General features: G+C 39.5%; 2 protein-coding genes across 6 annotated transcripts in view; one reads left to right on the forward strand and one right to left on the reverse strand.

Moving 5' to 3' along the window:
* SHC4 (SHC adaptor protein 4) overlaps positions 1-23,841 on the forward strand; it is a 177,194-nt gene that overhangs the window by 104,985 nt on the left and 48,368 nt on the right. For all 5 annotated transcript variants that reach the window (XR_009496037.1, XM_059890432.1, XM_005211817.5 and 2 more), the window contains 2 exons: positions 11,100-11,163; positions 16,013-16,132. Coding sequence is in view for 4 of the 5 variants with exons in the window: in XM_059890432.1 (XP_059746415.1) it covers positions 11,100-11,163; positions 16,013-16,132 (184 nt within the window). In the remaining variant the exon portion in view is untranslated. The remainder of the gene's footprint in view (positions 1-11,099; positions 11,164-16,012; positions 16,133-23,841) is intronic.
* On the reverse strand, positions 21,747-23,503 carry EID1 (EP300 interacting inhibitor of differentiation 1). The gene is given in 1 exon segment (NM_001098377.1): positions 21,747-23,503. A coding segment is annotated over 1 exon segment (576 nt). The 5' UTR covers positions 23,421-23,503; the 3' UTR covers positions 21,747-22,844.

Below are 23,841 nucleotides of genomic sequence, written 5' to 3' on the forward strand. Positions count from 1 at the left end.
ATTATAGGAGACTGGTAAATTTTGAATTCTGGCTGTTGATTGCAGAGCCCACTCAACCAGCCTTTTTTTATTATCATAGAGGAGTTGTAGATAAATTAGAACCCTCCACTTTTCCCCCTGTTAACATTTATAGTAATTTTGCACTTTTGTTTATTTATGTATCTCCCCCAAGCACTTTCTTCTGTATCATGTATAAGATATCATGTCACTTAATGAAACTTAGTTGATACAAAAAGAAGAAGGATTTCGGTTTCCCTCTCCTTTCTTTTTTTTTTTTTAAATATATTTTAATTTAATTTTATTTTTTAACTTTACAATATTGTATTGGTTTTGCCATATATCAAAATGAATCCGCCCCAGGTATACATGTGTTTCCCATCCTGGACCCTCCTCCCTCCTCCCTCCCCATACCATCCCTCTGGGTCGTCCCAGTGCACCAGCCCCAAGCATCCAGTATTGTGCATCGAACCTGGACTGGCGACTCGTTTCATATATGATATTATACATGTTTCAATGCCATTCTCCCAAATCATCCCACCCTCTCCCTCTCCCTCTCCCACAGAGTCCAAAAGACTGTTCTATACATCAGTGTCTCTTTTGCTGTCATTGAATGCTGGTAGGAGAGACAAAGAGCGGAAGGTCATAATTAACAGTATGTAAAAGCAGTTCCATAACCCTTGTGTTTATGTAGTAGAAAACTCATCTCTTTTAAGACCCAGCTGCTTCCTGTACCAACATACTGAGCTAGACCAAGGTCAAGTACGTATAAACAATCTGTCTGTGATGATTAAAAGGTTGTGTTTTAATAGGTTTTTTGCCACATACAAGCTAATAGCTGATTGTGATCCCATGGCCTCTTACATTCATTTCTGGTTAACTCCAGAAGAAGGCTCAGCAAACCACCTGCTACCTGATTTTGATTTTGCCATATTTTGAGCCAAGAATGGTTTTTGACTTTTTAAAAATGATTGGGGGTGGGGGATCAAAAGACAAATATTTTGTGACTTGTGAAAGTTATATGGAATTCACATTTGTGTCCGTAAGTGTTTTTGGCACTCAAGCATGCCCATTCACTTACGTGTTGTCGGTGGCTGCTTTTTCAGCTGCATAGGCAGAGTTGTGTTGTTGTGACAGTCTATATGGCTCACAAAGCCTAGCAGTTTTTACTCTCTGGCCCTGGACAAAAAAAGGCATGGTGATTACTGCTATGAAGAGGTTCTCAATCTGACTCAGCTCTATTGGAAACACTTGAGGGAGCTTTTAAAACTCCCAATCCTCAAGTCCACCCTCACCCACTAAATCAGAATGTCTGGAGATGACACCCAGTCATCAGGATTTGTTAAAGCTCCCCGGTGTTTCCCCAGTGTGCAGCCACGGTTGCAAACCACTGCCTAGAACATGAATATATTTCGAGGGGCATATGGTCTAGACCTCTCAACATCCAGGCTGCCAGATACGGGACAGAATGCAGGTCACTTATCACCACCCATGTGTGCAGGGGATCATGGGAACAAAGATATTCAGGGTCTTCAGATACCCTCTGATGAAAGCCTTTCCTGTGAGAAGAGCAGAGATAAAGAGGACAGAGGGGAGAGGAGACGATTATACTAAATATCTATCCTAGCACATTGACTGACTAAATTGAATACAGATTTCCCCCCAAATGGAACATAATTAAGTGCGTAGCCTTCCCCATCATAGCTGCCTGGAGCAAGTGACCTAATTCCTTAACGTCCACTAACAGCCATCTGGGTGAAGCTGTAGAGCACAGAACCAGGCACCCTGTGCAGTGCGTTCAAGTAGAAGTTCTGGTCTACTGTGTGGTCCTTGAGATGATCTGCTTTAGAATCACCGGGGAGGCTGTTAACCTGCAGACCTATAAAATCAAAATCCCAAGAACAGTCCCAGGAATCTGCATTTTTAACCAGCAAGCCAGTTAATTTTTAAGAACTTGGAAGTTTGATTACCACTTACCTAAATGGTTATCTCAGTGAATTCTTAGCTAATATGCAGGCCAAAGTTGTCCCACCAGTGGACCCAACTGGCTAGACCAGTTACTGATTCCTTCTGGAGGCACATGCACACATTTTTGAAAACTGGACTTGCCAGATAAAATCTGTTGTATATATACCAAATAGCCCATAAAACACTGAAAGTTATTTTTTTTAAACAGTGGTGGGAGTTATACACTCATATTACCCATTATTGTCTTGCTCAACATTATACATACCTTTATGGCAAACTGTATTAAGTATCTTAAATGGCACCAAATTTTCCTTTTATGAAGATAGGCCTATTTTTGGAAGTAGATAAGCGTCATTTGGAGTGAAATATGATGAATAAAGGTGGGTGATTATGTTGAATCTGTTTTGTTTTTTTTAAATTCATTAAAAAAATTCTTAAGTGACCACACTATATGATCAGTATACTTTTTAACCTCAAAAGATATGCCTTAATAATAATTTAGAATATTTTGTCTAAAACAGAATGGTTTTAGTTTATTCCAAAGTAAAGGAGGACAGTCTTTTGGATTTACCAATTCCAGTGTGTTTTGTGTGAAATCAACCCCATATCTCATTTTGTATTTGAAGGTGTAGAAGCCACGTTGCATTTTGAAACATGTGATCATTTTATGAGAAATCATTGTGGGGATAGGAGAAGATCAGGACTTCATTTCTGTTTACTGCGGGGAGACTTGCAAGGGAGGTGCTACCGTGGAGACAGAATGGTCTTTCAACTTCATTAAAGTACAATTCATGGGTTAACCTTTGCATCAGAGCCAAAGGGCAGAATCACAAAATAGACAGAACAACCTGTGTTCTGTGGTGGCTTGGGCTGGGTAGAATTGCAAATGTACTTTATAATCAGATTTTGAATAGAATTCAGGTTGAACAGAGTGGTGAGATAAGTCCATGTGAGAGTAAATGCTGTGGGCATTCCTAAAAGGTTTGATTTGACCATCCTGGGACCCAAAGTGCCTGTTTCCAAAATGAAAGGATATATTTTATGGGCAGCATCAACCGTCCCAGAGTGCATGGGCAATGCCCTTGATAGTAACACAAAGGGAGTTTGAAGTTTTCCATTTTCTGCTGGTCTAGGGCCATTGACTGCACTCATTGTGTGCTTATCGCCACGGAGGCAGGCTCATGTTCTAAAGTGTCCTGTCTGAGGCTTGCATATATTCTTGGAGGTCTTTAATTTCACCAAGCTGAACAAAATTGAACACATAGATCACTGAGCTTTGATGTTCTGAAGGTAAAGATTTCAAAAAAGCAGGTACTAGTTTCCCTAGAACAATTGGAACAACATAAAACTAACACGATGTGGAGTCTGAATTACAATCCTCACATTCATCAATAGGAAGGCGGTTTGAGACATTCAGGTGACAACTTGTCCCTGCACATTATTAACTGATTCATTTAAAGATTCATGTTGGAAATGAAAAGTAAGGGAAAATCCCTTGTGACTTTGTTCTACTTACATATTTTTGAATTCTTTTTTTGGAAAGGCTCTTTCAGGGAATAAAAGTTATTCTCATTTCTATTGGTTTGGACAAAAAGGAACTGTGTGTGTGTGTGTGTGTGTGTGTGTGTGTGTGGAGATGGGGAGAGTTGCTTTCCTGGGCCATTTGCCTGGTTTCATGTGACACATTTTCTGGCTTTCCTATTTACTGAAGAACTGCATTTTGACATTCACTAGAAACAATCTGTCTCACAGGCTCCCACCCTCCCTTAAACACTCCACTTTGTCTTGAATTAGGATATTGCCTTCCAAATTAAAAAAAAACAAAAACAAAAATACACAATGATTGGGCAGCATTGCTTTCAGAGGAGCTTAACTGTTTAAGGGTTAAAGACATGGAAAAATTATAACTTAAGTACTGTAGCGGCCAGGGGTTGATGAAGAAAGGTAGCTTTGTTTGGGTGACGTTTGGGCTCTGTTAAAACAGACAAAATATCTTTTTTCGGTCTTATGGCGTAGGCAGGATTTTATATGCTTAAAAGCAAATCTTCAACTGCATTCTCATTCTCTTACATCAGCCTGCTTCTCCCCTTCTCTCTCATGTGGCAAAACAATAAACAAAGTGACCACTGTTGGTTCTCTGGGTCTCTCTCTCTCTCTTTCTAGTACAGGCTCCCAGGATGGAAATCTTTAGCCATTTAAACTCTGAAAAGTCCTGCTCCTCTAAGAGAGGACGTTTGCTGAATGTTTGCTTGCTGGAGAGTGTCCCATGGTTGTCAGCTTCCAAGGGGTTATGCAGAAATGCAGGCTGCTTGGGCAGCTTGGGTGGTGGCACCGTCATCTTGGGAGGAATCCCTGCCTCGGGATCTCTGTTTTCTTTTTCCTCAGCATGTGTAAAGTCAGTGCTTTAGGTTGCAGGGTGTGGCAAGAACGCCAAAAAGCATTGAAAGTACTATTTGTTCTTGAAAATGTTACAGTTAATCTCTTGGTCCCAGTCTAAGGGGAAGAAAAGATCTTTGAGAAGAAAGGCAAGGAAACCAAGCACATATGTGCTTTCTCTGACTGGGGTTTCAGATTCATTAATACTGATGTAAGCAAAGAAAACAGTTGGAGTGGTTTAAAGCAGTGGTTTTTAACCTGAGGTCTGTGGGTTCCCAAGAGGCCCACAGATGGTTTTCTAGGGGTAATGCTGAGGGGCGAGAGTTGGGGCATTGGACCCATTAGAATTAAAAAGAGTATTTGTGCAAATAGGCCTTTGTTGGAGAGAGATCTATTGATCCTCTTTCAGTTCAGTTCAGTTCAGTTCAGTCGCTCAGTCGTGTCCAACTCTTTGCAAACAAATGAACTGCAGCACGCCAGGCCTCCCTGTCCATCACCAGCTCCTGGAGTCCCATGTCCAAACCCATGTCCATTGATCGGTGATGCCATCCAACCATCTCATCATCCGTCGTCCCCTTCTCTTACTGCCCTCAATCTTTCCCAGCATCAAGGTATTTTCAAATGTCAGCTCTTAGCATCAGGTGGCCAAAGTATTGGAATCGCAGCTTCAAAATCAGTCCTACCAATGAACACCCTGGACTGATCTCCTTTAGGATGGACTGGTTGGATCTCCTCACAGTCCAAGGGACTCTCAAGAATCTTCTCCAACACCACAGTTCAAAAGCATCAATTCTTTGGCGCTCAGCTTTCTTCACAGTCCAACTCTCACATCCATACATGACCACTGGAAAAACCATAGCCTTGACTAGATGGACCTTTGTTGACAAAGTAATGTCTCTGCTTTTTAACATGCTGTTTAGGTTGTTCATAACTTTCCTTCCAAGGAGTAAGCGTCTTTTAATTTCATGGCTGCAATCACCACCTGCAGTGATTTTGGAGCCCAGAAAAATAAAGTCTGACACTGTTTCCACTGTTTCCCCATCTATTTGCCATGGAGTGATAGGACCAGATACTATGATCTTAGTTTTCTGAATGTTGAGCTTTAAGCCAACTTTTTCACTCTCCTCTTTCACTTTCATCAAGAGGCTCTTTAATTCTTTTTCACTGTCTGCCATAAGGGTGGTGTCATCTGCATATCTGAGGTTATTGAGATTTCTCCTGGCAATCTTGATTCCATCTTATGCTTCATCCAGCCCAGTGTTTCTCATGATGTACTCTGCCTATAAATTAAATAAGCAGGGTGACAGTATATAGCCTTGACGTACTCTTTTTTCTAGTTGTAACCAGTCTGTTGCTACATGTCCAGTTCTAACTGTTGTGTCCTGACCTGCATTCAGGTTTCTCAAGAGGCAGGTCAGGTGGTCTGGTATTCCCATCTCTTTCAGAATTTTCCACAGTTTATTGTGATCCACGCAGTCAAAAGCTTTGGCACAGTCAATAAAGCAGAAATAGATGTTTTTCTGGAACTCTCTTGCTTTTTCGATGATCCACTGGATGTTGGTAATTTGATCTCTTGTTCCGCTGCCTTTTCTAAAACCAGCTTGAACATCTGGAAGTTCATAGTTCACATATTGCTGAAGTTTGGCTTGGAGAATTTTGAGCATTACTTTACTAGCGTGTGAGATGAGTGCAGTTGTGTGGTAGTTTGAGCATTCTTTGGCATTGCCTTTCTTTGGGATTGGAATGAAAACTGACCTTTTCCAGTCCTGTGGCCACTGCTGAGTTTTTCAAATTTGCTGGTATATTGAGTGCAGCACTTTTACAGCATCATCTTCCAGGATTTGAAATAGCTCAATTGGAATTCTGTTACCTCCACTAGCTTTGTTGGTAGTGATGCTTCCTAAGGCCCACTTGACTTCACATTCCAGGATGTCTGGCTTTAGGTGAGTGATCACACCATCGTGATTATCTGGGTCGTGAAGATCTTTTTTGTACAGTTCTTCTGTGTGTTCTTGCCACCTCTTCTTAATATCGTCTGCTTTTGTTAGATCCCTACCATTTCTGTCCTGTATTGAGCCCATCTTTGCATGAAATGTTCCCTTGGTATCTCTAATTTTCTTGAAGAGATCTCTAGTTTTTCCCATTCTATTGTTTTCCTCTATTTCTTTGCACTGATCATTGAGGAAGACTTTCTTATCTCTCCTTGCTATTCTTTGGAACTCTGCATTCAAATGGGTATATCTTTCCTTTTCTCCTTTGCTTTTCGCTTCCCTTCTTTTCACAGCTGTTTGTAAGGCCTCCTCAGACATCCATTTTGCTTTTTTGCATTTCTTTTTCTTGGGGATGGTCTTGATTCCGGCCTCCTGTACAATGTCACGAACCTCTGTCCATGGTTCATCAGGCACTCTGTCTATCAGATCTAGTCCGTTAATTCTATTTCTCACTTCCACTTTAGTCTAAAGTAAAAAAAAAAATTAATTAATTACTGTATTTTTGGCAGTTCTTTTTGTCTATTATGATAAAATCACATAACATAAAACTTACCATTGTGATTACCATTTTAAAATGTATAGTTCAGTGGTATTAAGTACATTCACACTGATGTACAACCATCATCACCATCCATTCCAATAATTCTTTTCCTCTTGTAAGTCTAAAGCTCTGTATCTATTAAACAATAACTGCCCGTTCTTCCCCAGCCCCTGGCAATCACCATTCTCCTTTGCATGATTTTGACTACTGCAAGTAAGTGGAGTCATGCAGTATCTGCATTTGTGACTGTCTTATTTAACTTTTCATAATGTCCTCAACATTCATCATGTTGTAGCATGTGTCAGAATTTCCTTTCTTTGTAAGGCTGAATAATATTCCATTGTACGTATGTACCACATTTTGCTTATCCATTCATCTGTCGATGGATACTTGGGTTGTTTCCATGGTTTAGCTATTGTGACTAATGCTATGGATGTGGGTGTACAGTATAACTATTTTGTAAAAGCAAGTTCATAAGCACAAGTTTCTGCTTTTTTCTTTTGAGTTGTATATTAAGAGATTTTCTGAACCTGTGAAGCATCTGGTGTCTCAGCTGACTTTAAAGTTCTGAGTGAGTGTGCTTTGCACACACGTGTGTTCTTCCTCCGAGGGCCAGGCTCTGGATGCTGTTGTTATCCCTAAGGAGATAATAAGCCAGTGTATGGAAAGCAAAGGGCTGGGACAGCACGGGCCTGGGACATCCTCATGAGCCTTCCCCAGAGCTGACTGCCATCACCTTGCCTCATTCCCTTGGTGGGTTACCACAGCCATACTGCATCAAGGAACCCCTTTCTATGTGAGGAGCGAGCAGAGAAAGGACCATATACTTCTCCTCCCAGTCCCTAAAGCCTAGAACTCCCCCCTTTTCATGCACCTGGTAATATGGTGCCTCCAATGGTGAGTCTGGGTTTCTAAGTCAGACTTGGATTTGAATTCTGTCTCTCCCACTATCTGCTGAATTATTTAGAGGCAGTTATTAAAATTCTTTGAACTTTAATTTCCTCATTTGTAAAATGGGGATAAAATACTTACCTTGAAATAATATTATTAAGACTAAATGAGTTGATGTCCATAAGGTGCTTAGTGCTGAACCTGACATATAAATAGGATGCCTCTTCATTAAAACTTAAACTCCTTGCTAGAAATCTAAAGATAGGGATTTCTAATGTGAAAGCATTGCTAAATCTGGGCAAGAGTTTTTTCTTTGTGAAACTTTGGAGAGTGAAAATCAGCAAGTCTACCCAATACACTGAAAAGAAAAATCTGGTCTTAGTGGCTATAAAGATGGAGGCATTAAAGGATAAGCTGGGAGGGGAACAAGAGAAATAAAAGTCTGTTATTATCTGTAACATGAACACTCTCTGACCTCTGCAGTTGTTGGCAAAAGAGAGACAGGCTGTGTCACTCCATAGGGACATTGTTGACATGCCCTCACATCTCCACAATACAGGAGCAAAACTCCTGCTGAGGAACTAACTTGCGTTCTTTTGAATATTTTAAAAGATTATAATCAACTGAACGATGAAGAAAAACAAAACACTGTTTACATCTAAACATCAATAGAATAAAAAACAGGAAACAGCAAATCACACACATAAAAAAACCCTCTAAGCCAAGTTACTCTTTAATGCTTTTTTCTATGTCCCTGTTTATACAGAATTAATTTTATATAGCTGCTACCAATGTGCATATGCTATTCCAGGTTCTTTTTTCCCACTAATTTATGTAGATTCCCTCCATATTTCTACAGTCCTAATATTTAACATTGCAAGTGGCAATATTTATGCTGATTTGTTTTGTTGGGGTTATTTTTTTTACTCTAAAATGAATGTTTCTTTTACATAACTACTCAGTGCTGTTTCAATACAAATTCTTCCTTCCTTGTCAAAAACTCTGATAAATATTATGACATTTGTCATCTTTTATATTAATACTAAGTAAGGCCACCAGTGGTGGATAAATATACCTGAAGTGGAATTATTCCCTTTTTTCTGTCAATACTGGCTTTGTAATTTTCTTTCTGTTTGTGAAATTAATGAGAGTGGAGCAAGTATCTTACAGTTGTTTCAATTTTTAGTTCTAAAATTATACTGAATGTTAACATTTTCCTGCTTTTAAAACTGAATTATTTCTAACCCCTTTCAGGTGAATTCTCTAATCAGGAAGTTGGCAAATTATGGTCCTTGGCTGAATATGGCCAGCTAACTGTTTTTAGAAATAAAGTTATTGGAACACAGCTGTGTTCATCTGTTTGCATGTTGTCTACTGCTGCTGTTAAGTTCCAATGGCTGAGTTCAACATGTATACCTGTGGCGGATTCATTTTGATATTTGGCAAAACTAATACAATTATGTAAAGTTTAAAAAAAAAAAAAGAACAAAGTCTAAAATATTTACTATCTGGCTTTATTCAGAAAACGTTTTCAGACTCTAATCCCATCTCTTAGCTCTTACTCATTCTTGTTTCTACTACACTTTGTCCTCCTGCAATATCAAAGTACTGTAGCTCCCCACGTGTTGTAATTATTTATGTTTGAGTATCTTCACACCTGCTCTCCCCTCTGTCTGAATTTTCCCAATTCCAAACTCACCCTTCCAAACTCTTCTTGAGGGCTGCTCATCCTATAAAGTATTCCCTTTATCCAAATTCACAACTTTACATTTTGTTAGATGTTATTGACAGTTGGAACAAGAATCAAGAAAACAGTGCCTGGGAAAGCACTTCATAAAACTTATAAAAGTTACTACTTCTAATAATAACTGCTATTATACTTGGCAACATCAGTGTCCACTTTTGTTTATACTTTTATTTCAACCCATTTACAGGGAGCTTTTTAGACCAAAGGACCCCAGCTGGCTCTCACGGAGTACAGGATCTAAGAACACCTTTCCCATAATCCCTCTTTGTTAAATACCAACAGCAAGGGCACAGGTCTAGTTACTCAGGCAACGCTGTAGGCTGCTTCAGATCAATTAGATGTGTCTCATCGATTACTGACTAACATTAAGATAACTCAAACCATCGGCCAGCCAAGCAAACAAAAGAGCCCAACTCTCAAAGTTGTCTTGTTTGACTCCAGAGAACAAGGTTGGAATCCTGGAGAAACAATAAAATCAAAAAGCTGCTTTATCCATTTGTTGCAGATAATTATGTTGAGTACATAGCTCTGCACTACTACATGTATAGAGCTATATATAGATCTCTTTTTTTTTGTCTATCTGATGCATATTTATTTTTAATGGATCTGCATTCCTTTCTCTGCATCTCCCTTCCTTTGAAAATCAAAACATAGAAAATATTTTCATGAAATCTAATATATATAAAAACTGTAGTAATATGTGTGTGTGTGCTAATTTAATGATGATGTCCAGTGGATCCGGAAGGAGCTTAGAGATTTCCATTTGCTTTGTGAAAAGTTTAATATGTGTGTTGAAAGCCACAGGCAAAGGTTCAAATTACGCCAAGTGAAAGCTTGGGTGGTTCTGAATGCTGAGTCCCAGAGACAAAAGCTCTTAGTTACAACTGCATTTCTGGAGAGGAGGGCGCCAGTGCATTCACCACTTCCATTAAGGAGCAACTACCTCTTTTAGTGGTGCTTTTCTCTCAGGAAGTGCAATATATAGTAAGGACAGAAAAATAAGCAAAGGAGGAAATTTGCTATTGATTTTCTTTTCTTCTGTGAAATTACATGAAAGCTCAATGGCTTGTAGCAGTAACTTAGTCAATAAGGTTCCATTTGAGACCACCTTGAAGTTTAATTCTCTCCCGATCCTTTTAAACTTCTACTGTTGGATTCTTTTGTATTTAATTGTTTTTAGCGATGAGATGCTATGAAGCTTTTTATTCACAACACCACAGGGGATTTTGCTAAAGATAACACTGTGAAATATTCCCAGACAGTAAAGTCCCATCCATCCTTTTTGGTTAGAAATCAACAGTACAGTGCTGAAAACCAACTTTGAAAACCCAAGGGAAAGAGACAATGAAGGTGAATATAGGACTCCTTATTATAAAGCAATTTTTCAGTATTAGTTGCTGGGTCTTCTTGGGTTTGAGCTGTGGTGAGAATAAGCTCAGTTTTCTCCTGTGGAGTGGAGGAGGCCCTTTATGTCAGACTCACCATCATCTGAGTGTACATTTTGGTCATAACAACTTGCTAACGTTTATTGAACATTTACTATGTACTTGATAGCTTGCTGAGTCCTTATATGGTTTCTGTTCTATAGGGAAGCAATAAGTCGCCTGTGTGAAGCTGTCCCTGGGGCAAATGGAGCCATTAAAAAGCGAAAGGTAAATAAATAATGGTGTGGTCTTTTTGTTTTATATTTCCCTAACTATGGGAAAGACATATAATATTGAAATAGTTGTTTGTTCATTCCACCACATGACCCAAGGTCCAGAATAGCCTTGATTAGTTGGCATGCTATCTGAGATGCACTCAAAGTTGTTCTTCTTCAAATTTTCTGACTTGCCAGACATTGTCTGAAATGGTGATGCCTGGAGGGACAGAGTGGAGAAAGCACCTGAGTCTTTCCAAGTTAGAAAAAATCTGGTTGCAGGGCTGGGTCTTTACTTTCCTTTGAGCATGGCATCGCATCTCTGTAAGAAACTTCATTTTTGTTTCTGTAAGTTAAGTTGTTGACAAAATGACCAGTTTTGGTACCTTCCAATTTCAATATTTTATAATGTATGTATTCTGCATTTTAACATTTTAGGCTTTTAAGTCCAGGTTCGATGCAGAATACAGGATGCTTGGGGCTGGTGCACTGGGATGACCCAGAGGGATGGTACTGGGAGGGAGGTGGGAGGGGGGCTCTGGATGGGGAACACGTGTACACCCGTGGCAGATTCATGTTGATGTATGGCAAAACCAATACAATATTGTAAATCAATTAGCCTCCAATTAAAATGAATAAATTTAAATAATAAAAAAAAAGACTCCATGGCCTATTTTCAAATGGAAACATGGGTGCTGGTAGCAGTAGGATAGTAAATGGGTAGAAGGAGCTTTTTATGCTGAAAGAAAGCACAAGACTCCATGTTAGACTTGGATTTAAACCCTGTCGCTGCCCCTAGTAACTGTGTGACCTTGAAAAAGTCATTTCACCCTTTGGATCCTTGGCTTCCTCATCTATAAAATGGGAGAAAATAGCACATACTTTATAGACTTAGGTAAGAATCAAATGAAGCGATGTGTACATCACAGTGGTTAACATGGTGTCTGGGTTACATAAGCTTTCAATGATAATGGCAGTTAGTATTATTGTATTAGCACATTACCGACCAGGAGTTTTTGCAGAAACAAATGCCTGTGGCCAGTGATTTGTTATGTGACTGAATAATGCAACACTCTGGTCAATCATGTTTGGGTAACAAAAGATGTATTAATACATCTCTGCCAATTATGTATTAAGTTATTAAACCTAGAATAGTTGCTTCGAAGTCCAAAGGAGAGAGTCAAAGGCTCTTAAGATAGCCATATCAGTTACAGAACTGTAGATTATTTAAGAGGGGAAGGATTTTTAGAGATCTCCCAGGAAAAACCCTCTCACTTTGCTAGCTTCTAAAGTATGGCTCAAAGAGACTTGCCTTGAGTTACTAGAATGATCAAGGTCAGTGCCAACTGTCAAAGCCAGGTTTTTAGTCTCAGCTTAGTGCTCTATTACCATACCACCCTGTCTCATTTGTTTTTTTTTTTGGCCACCCCACAAGGCATTTGGGATCCTAGTTCCCAGACCAGGGATCAAACACATGCCCCTTGCCTTGGAAGCATGGAGTCTTATCCACTGGATCACCAGGGAAATCCATGCCTCATATTTTTATCATTGCTCATTATCTCTTAAGGCTGAATCCATTGTCACCCAGAGTGACTCAAGTGAGCCCCATAGTACAGGAAACTGGTGAATGGTCCTTGCATTCTATTAGAACTCCTATGAGTAGTTTCTTTGACAGAACCCATGATCTGCCTATAGCCTCTAACCTCCTCCTGCCTCTGATAACCTCTTCAAATAGGAGGTTGTGACTGGATGATCCCAACTTAAGACTTTCTCATTTCAGGATTAGTGGGAGTCCACACTGGAAAACAAAATAAAGCAAACCAGGCTATCATCTTTCCAGAAAGTAAACATGTAAAGAAAAAAGAGAAATTATTGAGTTAACTCCTTGATAGCTAGATTTATACAGAATGTGCACGTGCACTCAGTTGTGGCCAACTTTTTGCAATCCCACGGACTGTAGCCCGACAGGCTCCTCTGTCCATGGGATTTCCCAGGCAAGAATATTGGAGTGGGTTGCCATTGCCTACTCCTAAAGAGTTATTGAGTACTTAATACATGCCAGGGACTCTTCTATGTACTTCATATTTTTAATATTCTTTTTCTTCACAATTTGAAAAATCGTGTTAAAACACACATAATATTTACCATTGTAAACATTTCTAAGTGTATAGTTCAGTGAATACATTCATATTGTTGCTCAATCATCACACCGTCTATCTGCATTACTCTTTTTTTTTAAGAAAGAAAATCATTTATTTGAAGAACAGAATATATTTAGAATTGTTTGCTTCTAAAAAAGCCGATTTTCCCCAAGCCTTCACTTTGTAATTTCATATTAAGCAATTAAGTTATTTTACACAATCTAGTTAAACAATTTAATGGGAATAAGCCCATAACTCTTTTTTTATCTTGTAAAACAGAAAGTCTTTACCCATTAAACAATAAATTTCCATCCTTCTCCCTCTCCAGCCCCTGGCAACCACCATTCTACTTTCTGTCTCTATGATTTTGACTACTCTAATTATCTCATATAAGTGGAATCATGCAGTGTCATATTGTGATAGGCTTATTTCACATTACCTCACATAACGTCCTCATGGTTCATCCATGCTGTAGCATATGTCAAAATTTCCCTCCTAATTAAGACTGAATAATATTTCATTGTATGTATGTATCACATTTTGCTTATCCACCAAGTGTTGATAGACACTTGGGTTACTTCCATGTTTTAACGATTGTGAATAATGCTGCTATGAACATGGATGTACAAATATCTCTTTAAGTCCTTGCTTTCAGTTCTTTTGGATATATAATAAGAAGCAGAATTGCTAGCTGCTGCTGCTGCTAAGTCGCTTCAATCATGTCCGACTCTGTGCGACCCCATAGACGGCAGCCCACCAGGCTCCCCCGTCCCTGGGATTCTCCAGGCAAGAACACTGGAGTGGGTTGCCATTTCCTTCTCCAACGCATGAAAGTGAAAATTGAAATTGAAGTCGCTCAGTCGTGTCCGACTCTTAGCGATCCCATGGACTGCAGTCCACCAGGCTCCTCCGTCCATGGGATTTTCCAGGCAAGAGTACTGGAGAGAATTGCTAGATCATGTGGTAATTCTAGTTTTAGTTTTTTGAGGAGCTGCTACCCTCAATAAGCTGTTGTACCGTTGTACATTTCTGCTAATAGTGCACAAGGGTTTCAATTTCTCCACGTCCTTGTCACCACTTGTTATTTCCCCTTCTTCCTTCCCTCCCTTCCTTCCTCCTTCCTTCCTTCTTTTCCTTCCTTCTCCCTCCCTCCCTCCTCTCATCTATCTCTCCCTGCCTCCTCTTTTTTTCTTGCTTGCTTTCTTGTCTTCCTTCCTTCCGACTAGTTATAGGTCTACCCAGATTTTCTGTTTCTTTGTGATTTAGTCCTTATAGGTTTTATGTTTCTGGAAATTCATCCATTTCATCTAAGTAATCCAGTGTGTTGACATACAGTTGTTCATAGAATTCTCTTACAGTCCTTTTACTTCCATAGAATTGGTAGTATAGTCCCCACTTTCATTTCTGATCTTTTTAATTTGTCTTCTCTTTTTTCTTTCCTTAACTTATTTAGCTAAAGGTTTGTCAGTTTGGTTGATCTTTTTGAAGAACCAACTTTTGATTTCTCTGATTTTCTGTATTGTTTTTCTAGTCTCTATATTATTTATCTCCGCTCTAATCTTTATTATTTCTTGCCTTCTTCTAACTCTGAGTTTAATTTAAAAACTTTTTTGATTTCTTTAAATTGTAAATTTAGGTTGGTTTAAAATTTTTTATTGAAGTATAGCTGAAATACAATATTGTGTTTGTTTCAGGTGTACAGCACAGTAATTCAGTTATACATGTATATGTATATATATATTTCTTCTTCAGATTCTCTTCCCTTATAGATTATTGCAAGATATTGAATATAGTTTCCTGTGCTTTAAATATTAGGTCCTTGTTGGTTATCTATTTTATAGATAGTAGTATATATGTTACCAGAGAAGGCAATGGCACCCTACTCCAGTACTCTTGCCTGGAAAAATCCCATGGACGGAGGAGCCTGGTAAGCTGCAGTCCATGGGTCACTAAGAGTCAGACACAGCTGAGCGACTTCACTTTGATTTTTACTTTCATGCACTGGAGAAGGAAATGGCAACCCACTCCAGTATTCTTTTTTTTTTTTTTTCACTCCAGTATTCTTGTCTGGAGAATCCCAGGGACGAGGGAGCCTGGTGGGCTGCCATCAGTGGGGTTGCACAGAGTCGGACAACACTGAAGTGACTTAGCAGCATATATGTTACTCCAAATCTCCTAATTTGTCCCTCCTCCCACTCCCTAAGTTAGGTTGTTGATTTGAGATCTTTCTTTTTTAGTGTGTGTTTATACTATAAATTATAATTTATAATGTTATAGATATAAAAGCACCGCGTTCCCTGTGTTTCATAAGTTTTGGCATGTTGTGTTTTTTGTACTCTTTTAATCACCACAAAAAACCTAGGCAGCAACTTTTTCTCTCTTTTTTAGATTTGTGGTGTTCAAAATGACTTGTGAATTCAGTTAATCCAAACTCTCACGGGAGTTCCTTTTATATAAAGCATGCCCCTACTCCCAGCACTTGGGGAGAAGGGACTGTATGAGAAAAAGTCTGAGGGCTCAGGTTTCACTACTTAAGAATTTTGCTGCATTTCAATTTTAAAAAGTTTATATTAAAAAAAGCATTCCATCTCACTTGATTTATTTAAAGTAAAATAGAAAGTAAGCGTGTGGGCTTTGTCACATTTTAACATTTAAAAAAACATAAATATTCCTTCTGTAACAAAATCTGTAACTTAGAATGTTGTTTTGTTATTTTTAAAGCCTCCAGCTAAGTTCCTATCAACAGTTCTTGGCAAAAGTAATCTTCAGTTTTCGGGAATGAATATAAAACTGACCATCTCAACATGCAGTCTCACACTGATGAATCTTGACAACCAACAGGTAAGCTTATGAGTGTCATTTATAGTTTAACATATCTTCTGTTTTTCTAGAACAGTCTAGGCATAATAAAAAGAATAAAGTTTCAGACAGTGTGCCTAAAACTTAATGAGACATGGGGGTAAATATCTGCCAAGGATTTATGTATAATAGTAATTAGAACAACAGTATTATTAAGCCATCACTGGGATATTTAACTGCCTAATACTTGCCCCTACTTAATTGGCTTTGTTAATAAGAACAAAGGCACAAAGATCATAGTAAATACCGTTTGGAATATACTCAAGCCAGTCACTTATTATTCTCCACCACCCTGCCCCAAAGAGAAAGCAATTCCTTCATCAGGACCGGGGATGCAGATGAAGGACAGAGGAGAAGGATAATGTTCGGGCCAGTGTTCTAGCTAACCAAAATTTAAAGCATAAAACATTTTCTTTCAACCCTTACGATTGAAAAGTCTTCTTGAATGTTATTGTATAAACAACTTTTTCATCTTTGATGATTTATGATGCTATGGTGTGGCCGAATTCTCATTGTAAATGTTATTTCTTAAAAAACAGCATTGCTGAAGCAAATATAAAAGATACACAGTCACTGGGCTAAATGTACTTTAAACTAGGACATCCTTTGACTTTTTATTTTTTAAACTAAATTCCTTTATGTATGCTAGACTCTAATTTTTCTTTGTCTAATATGTAATGATTTGAATTTCTTAGTATTTAAGGTTTTACTGTGTGGGGTGCTGTTGTTCAGGGACTCATAGAAGGTTCAATGTGTACTTGGCACTGAAAAAACACTAAGAGGCTTTGATGTCACATCCAGGTAGAAAGCCTGATTTGCCACTAACAAGCAAGTTATCTTCCCACTCAATTCTTATCATCAGTGAAATGAGTTCTTATTCATAGAGCTTCTAAGAAGATCGGTTTAGACACAGAATGTGTCTGTGGGGTTACTTAGAGGATCAAATAAGATCATGGATATAAATCACACAGCACAGTGCCCTTACGTGGTACCTATTATTATTTTTTACTCAAACATTCTTCCTTGAGGCCTTTTCATATACTCAGTACTTAGCAGGGAAAGCATATTGTAATATGTAAAATTATAAAATAGTCAGTAACATGTAAGTACAGTTGTAAACGTTTGTATTTCTATTTTCTGGCCAAAAAATTCACTTGTGGTTTTGAGGTTTGCTTTATTTTTTAAATTCAAAAGCAGAATAAAATAACAGTGCTTACCCAGTAGTATAAAACACCACAGAAGAAACTGTGTAATATGAAATCATTTAAAATGGATTAATTGGTTCATAATTGGTTATCTAAGAGAGGCATACCATTGGTACCTGACAACAGAACATTTGGAGCTGTCGGAAGATGCAGCCTCTCTGGGTGGAAGGCAAACATTCAGTCTTTCAGGTGCTTTGTCCTCAAGACATTTGTGGATGTAAAATTTGTTTTTAGTTTTCACTCATGTGAATGGTACCAGCTCTGGTACCATTGCTTTTCGTTGTGTATGATTTCATTGAGTATAGGGTTGTGTTGTGTATGGTGGGGGCATAAGTTATTCTGAAAATCTCTTTTCCCTCCACTACTCTTTTCCAGGCCACTGCAATTAGAGCTGGTACAATATACCCATAACCTTTTAGGCAAATAGAAGGAGGGACACTGGGCATAGGTGGCTTCTACCACCAGTAGTTACAGCAGAGGTGCTTTGGGGAGTGGCTCCCGTCCTTTCTACACTGCTGGTGTTGAAGGGGCTCTGTTCAGCCCACTGCTAGAGTGGGAACCAAAGTTAGGATCTCATTGATATCAGGCCCAGGGGCTGATTTTTCAAAATAGTTTTGAACTATTTTGAAGACCTGGGGAGAATAGCCACGGGGGGTGGGTGGAGTTGGGGGTGTGTAAAAAAGATGTGCCACTCTGGATGCTTAAACTCAAGAAGCTTTATAGATCCCATTAAAAGGGCAGCTCTTCCAGATGTTCAAGCTGGTTTTAGAAAAGGCAGAGGAACCAGAGATCAAATTGCCAACATCTGCTGGATCATCGAAAAAGCAGGAGAGTTCCAGAAAAACATCTATTTCTGCTTTATTGACTATGCCATTTGACTAAGCCTTTGACTGTGTGGATCACAATAAACTGTGGAAAATTCTGAAAGAGATGGGAATACCAGACCACCTGATCTGCCTCTTGAGAAATTTGTATGCAGGTCAGGAAGCAACAGTTAGAACTGGGCATGGAACAACAGACTGGTTCCAAATAGGAAAAGGAGTTCGTCAAGGCTGTATATTGTCACCCTGCTTAGTTAACTTATATGCAGAGTACATCAAGAGAAATGCTGGGCTGGAGGAAGCACAAGCTGGAATCAAGATTGCCGGGAGAAATATCAATAACCTCAAATATGCAGATGACACCACCCTTTATGGCAGAAAGTGAAGAAGAACTAAAGAGCCTCTTGATGAAAGTGAAAGAGGAGAGTGAAAAAGTTGGCTTAAAGCTCAACATTCAGAAAACTAAGATCATGGCATCTGGTCCCATCACTTCATGGGAAGTAGATGGGGAAACAGTGGGAACAGAGTCAGACTTTATTTTGTGGGGCTCCAAAATCACTGCAGATGGTGACTGCAGCCATGAAATTAAAAGATGCTTACTCTTGGAAGGAAAGTTATGACCAACCTAGATAGCATATTCAAAAGCAGAGACGTTACTTTGCCAACAAAGGTTCGTCTAGTCAAGGCTATGATTTTTCCAGTGGTCATGTATGGATGCGAGAGTTGGACTGTGAAAAAAGCTAAGTGCTGAAGAACTGATGCTTTCGAACTGTGGTATTGGAGAAGACTCTTGAGAGTCCCTTGGACTGCAAGGAGATCCAACCAGTCCATTCTAAAGGAAATCAGCCTTGGGTGTTCTTTGGAAGGAATGATGCTAAAGCTGAAACTCCAGTACTTTGGCCACCTCATGCGAAGAGTTGACTTATTGGAAAAGACTCTCATGTTGGGAGGGATTGGGGGCAGGAGGAGAAGGGGACGACAGAGGATGAGATGGCTGGATGGCATCACCAACTCGATGGACCTGAGTTGGACTGAACTCTGGGAGATGGTGATGGACAGGGAGGCCTGGCGTGCTGCGATTCATGGGGTCGCAAAGAGTTGGAGACGGCTGAGCAACTGAACTGAACTGAAAATATCCCAGGGATAAATGCAGCAGAAAAGTGACCTTCTGGGTGTAGCATGAGAAAATGATTTATTAAATTTTCCTTAAAGAAAAATATCCTTTGAAGTTCTGAGATAAATACAAAAACCACCCCCTCAAATTCTAAGATATTCTTTGGACTGAAATAAAAAACAGCTTCAAATTTATAGGTACATTCATACATGACAGAACACTTATGGGTCAGATGGTTCACGTTTATTTCCTTCACTGAGAACATCAAGAATGTAACCATTTGCTCCCAGAAAATGTCTCACAGAACCTCGGAGGCAGAAAATAAGTTTATATTAAACACAGAAACACACAATACTTACAATTTTTAAAACTTACGCATTGTGAAATGGGAAAAAACGTTTTGGAAAAGCAAGTTACAGGATTTTTTAGTCCTTGTTTTAAAAATTCAAGCAGCAGACTTCCTTGACATATTTTAATAAGGTTTTAAGAAATGTCAGTCTCAGTAGCTCCCATTCCCATTTACTCATTTCTATACTCCTATCACTGACTCCTTAACAGCTACTGAAATTGAGAAGGGTAATAGATAACAAGGTAAAACAGGCAGAAAATGGAGAAATCTTTTATCTCCAGGAGAGGCAATTCAAATACCTAGAGGCCAGGTAGGTAATGCAAACTGTCTGGGTCCATGAAAACACAACGGTGCAAGCGGTGATCGATGATGAGTGCCTCCACAGTGTCCACTTGTCCTCCACAGTGGGGAGGAAAGCTGGGGCAAACAGAATACTTCCCCTGGGTAAAGCCCAATCCCATACGACTATAGGGCAAGGGCTGCCAGATCTTCCTCTACTTTTGGGAGGGAAAATGATGGAAATCTGGGAGTTTTACTGATCTCTATAAATTATGGGATGTTGGTCTTTAAGAAATTAAAATTATAAGCATGAGCCAAACAAAATAGATCTATGTCCTCGAAGGGAGCCAACATGGGACATCTGATAGCAAAAATTTACGTTAAGTATGGATAGACCTAGAAAGTGCTCCACAAATCACACTACACACTCAGAAGTTTAACTTCTCTCTCCCCCATTCCTCATCTCCACCGCTCCCTACATCAGACAGGCTTAGAATTTCCCCAGAACTCCCTTCTTTACCTATTTATATAGATGTATATATCTTAATTTGAAGAAGGAAATGGCAACCCATCCCAGTATTCTTGCCTGGAGAATCCCAGGGACAGAGGAGCCTGCTGGGCTGCTGTCTATGGGGTCGCACAGACTTGGACACGACTGAAGCGACTTTAGCAGCAGCATATATCTTCATTTAATTATCACAATTTATAAGGTTCATTCAAGTATTCTTATTTTTAATTTAGGACCCTGAGGCAGAGATTAATCTCTTGTTACAGAGCTAGTAAGCAGTGGAGCCTAGGTTCAAATTAGGTAGGCTTGGTTTCAGTCTGTGGTAACTGTAATGTTTAAAAATGTTACCCTTTTCTACTTTCAGTAAATATTAACAAGCATTAATGTCAGCAGTCTCTTAAGTTACTGCCTATTTTTAAGACTAACAAACCATCAAGAGTGAGTTAGAGTCCAGGTCTTTCTCTAAATGAGCCTTCAAACCTAACAGGAAGTAGCTTTCTTTCCCCTTGCTCTTGCTCCCTACTCGATTTCTAAGACAAATAGAGTAACACTTGTAGTTTGTAGATATGTTTTTTTCTGAAGCTATTTCCTGGCATCTTATCTGGAGATAAATGCGACTAGTCAATTCATATATATTGGCACTTTTCTTTGTCCAGAGTCCTATTAATTCTCATCATATCAATACAAGCAGTTATCTATCCACATTCATATTACATCTATAAGCTGTTTGAAAATGCAAAGTGAGCCATGGGAGACCAGTAGAATTAAAATTTAAGTGCCAGTGTTTAACCTCCTTTTTAGTCTTCCCCCATCTATCGCTCCTCTCCCTGCCAAGCTAGTGTCTGAATTATGATCATCCTTGTCAGCCCTGTATTATACAGAAAAGAACCCCCCTCCCTAAAAGACAGGATGACTGCAACAAAATTAAGGCTCTGAGTTGTCCTGTTATATTGGGTGTATCCTTTACTGCCATAATGCAGCAAAAACATCTGGTACCTTTTTACTAATCTTAAGACATGCTGGTATACTCAGTTTCATTGGGCATAGCCTTCTAATTATAGTATTCATAGAACTTCAGCATCTTACTAACCACCATGAGATGCTTACTGATTTAGCAGATTTTCCCAGCTTGGCAAATTCTCTTATAGGAATTTACTAAGTTTAATTTACACCAATTAATTTGTAATCTAGTATTTGAAGCTGGAGCACTTTCCCTTATAAAGTCATTAAATTTAAATCATAAAATGGTTGCAGTCACACAAACAGTATAGCAAATAAAAAGTAGAATTAGATAAAGTATGTATACAACTAGACAAAATACAGAGAACAAGAAATCTTTATTATTTTGAATGCTGGTGCATAACCAAAAACAAGCTTAATTAGAGGAGGAGACAGAGGGAAACTTCAGATACTGAGGTGGATTTCTGGGCAGATTTAAAACTTTTAAGGGTTGTTGATAGTGTCTTTTTTTAGATGTAGGGCTTTCCTTTTACTAGACAATGTTCATTTAACAGTTCTTACATTATGAAGTTCAACCAGAGTCTTTTGCCTGTAAAGTTAAATGAAAAAAGAGAGCAAGTGAAACAGAAAATTCTCTAGTATATACTGATGTTTGAAAGAGTTTGTGCTCTTTGTACCTTCATGTACATTTTACAGTCTAAATTTGAAACTTCATTAAGGACGTCTTAAGTTTTGACTTTTAAAAATGTTCAAGGCAATGAATTTTCTTGAATTAAAGATTACAGTAGCTTTAAAAATGATCAAGATATATGTACAAACAAAATCTCAGTTGTTCTTGGAAACGTTTTAAGATATAGCACACAAGACACATACTTCTTTTGGGGGTAGATTATCCTTTGAGATACTGAAGAATACTCGGTAGATTTATTTTACACTAAAAATTTAGCCTTTGATAACCAGAGCTCGGATAGATTACAAACTTGAATCTTTAAAGTTTTCTCAATATGCATACAGTCCAAATAACTCAAAGACATCTTATGTCCTAAGGTGGACACATCAGTTACTTTTTCTCATATAATTATCATCAGTGGGCTCTTGTACTGGCAGTCTATCTTGGTCATAACTTATTCTTGAAAAGCCATTCCTTACAGTGAAACATGAAAGATTATCTTCCTCGATGCAAGGAAATTACTCTGAATAAACAACAAAGTCAAAGCCGTGTCTCTGGACATTCTTGAAAACAGGTTTCAACAGTACTAAGATACTCTTCTTTAACAATTTTCTTCCTTTTTCATAACTGTGCAGTCACTACCTTATTCTACTCTGCAGGAAAAAAAAATTTTTTTTTTTGGAAGATTAAGTTTTTCATTGGCACAGAACTATTTGGAATGAACCCAAAAGACAGTGGAATGCTGGGTCTCTCCTCAAGCAGCTTCCTCCTCTCTTAACAGCATTTAACTACTCTCTGTCAATGATCTCATCACAGCCGAGTTCTTCCGTCAGACGATTGACAACCATAAGTGAAAAAAGCTCTTCGATAAAAGCCAATTGATCAAACGGGGTCTTCTCATAATGCATCTGAAACCCGCCATCCAGAGCTGCTTCTCTGGCTCTGGAGGTTCTCAGAAACATCTTGTTGGCTTCTTCAAGGGCCGCTGATACTCTGTACCCCGCACCACTGAGCGGCTCCTCTTCCGGATAGTCATAGTCGTCCTCCCAGTCATCGAATTCCTCGCCCTCGTCCTCGCTCTCGAAATCAGGGCCCGCGATCTGGCCTGGCTGCTCCCCAGGGCTGGGCCGGCTAGCGAGGCCTCGGGGCCCCTGTGGCTCCGCCATTGGCTGGGCCGCCTCCTCCTCCATTGGGCCTTCCTCCTCCAGTTGTGGCGGGGCCCCGGCGCGGGAGGGGTTCGGGGATAGCTCCCGGCTCCCGCCGCCTACCTCCATATGCGGAAGGTCACTCTCACCAGGAATCACATCCATTTGCAGATCGGTGCTCTCCTCATAGAGCTCGGACAGCTCGTTCATTTCAGACATAGTGCAAGCAGCTCAACCTCCCCACAAGTCGTTCGCTTTCCACAAGCTCCGAGCTACGGGGCCGTGCGGTTGTGCGCTTGCGCAAGCACCGTGCGCTTGCGTGACCTCGTGCGTGTGCGCGACCCCCAAACACCGCCTCCTGCTCAGAGCGCTGCTGTGGTTTGGCCGCTGGTAGTGCCCCCCATCCCCCTCTGGGGGGACATTCCCAGTACTCGGGGATCTGCGCTCCGTGCGTTCGAATTTCAGACCTAGGGCTGTGCATTGCTTGGCCTCCACCTTACCTAACCGTTCTGCTGCTTATGATGCTATAAACTTGAAAATACTCTATATGCCTTCTACAGAAGGTGGGAAAGATTGAGGGCGAGAGGAGAAGGGGACGGCAGAGGATGAGATGGTTGGATGACATCACCGACTCAGTGGA

This window comes from Bos taurus, chromosome 10 (assembly GCF_002263795.3).
Source record: "Bos taurus isolate L1 Dominette 01449 registration number 42190680 breed Hereford chromosome 10, ARS-UCD2.0, whole genome shotgun sequence".
Lineage (NCBI taxonomy): Eukaryota > Metazoa > Chordata > Mammalia > Artiodactyla > Bovidae > Bos > Bos taurus.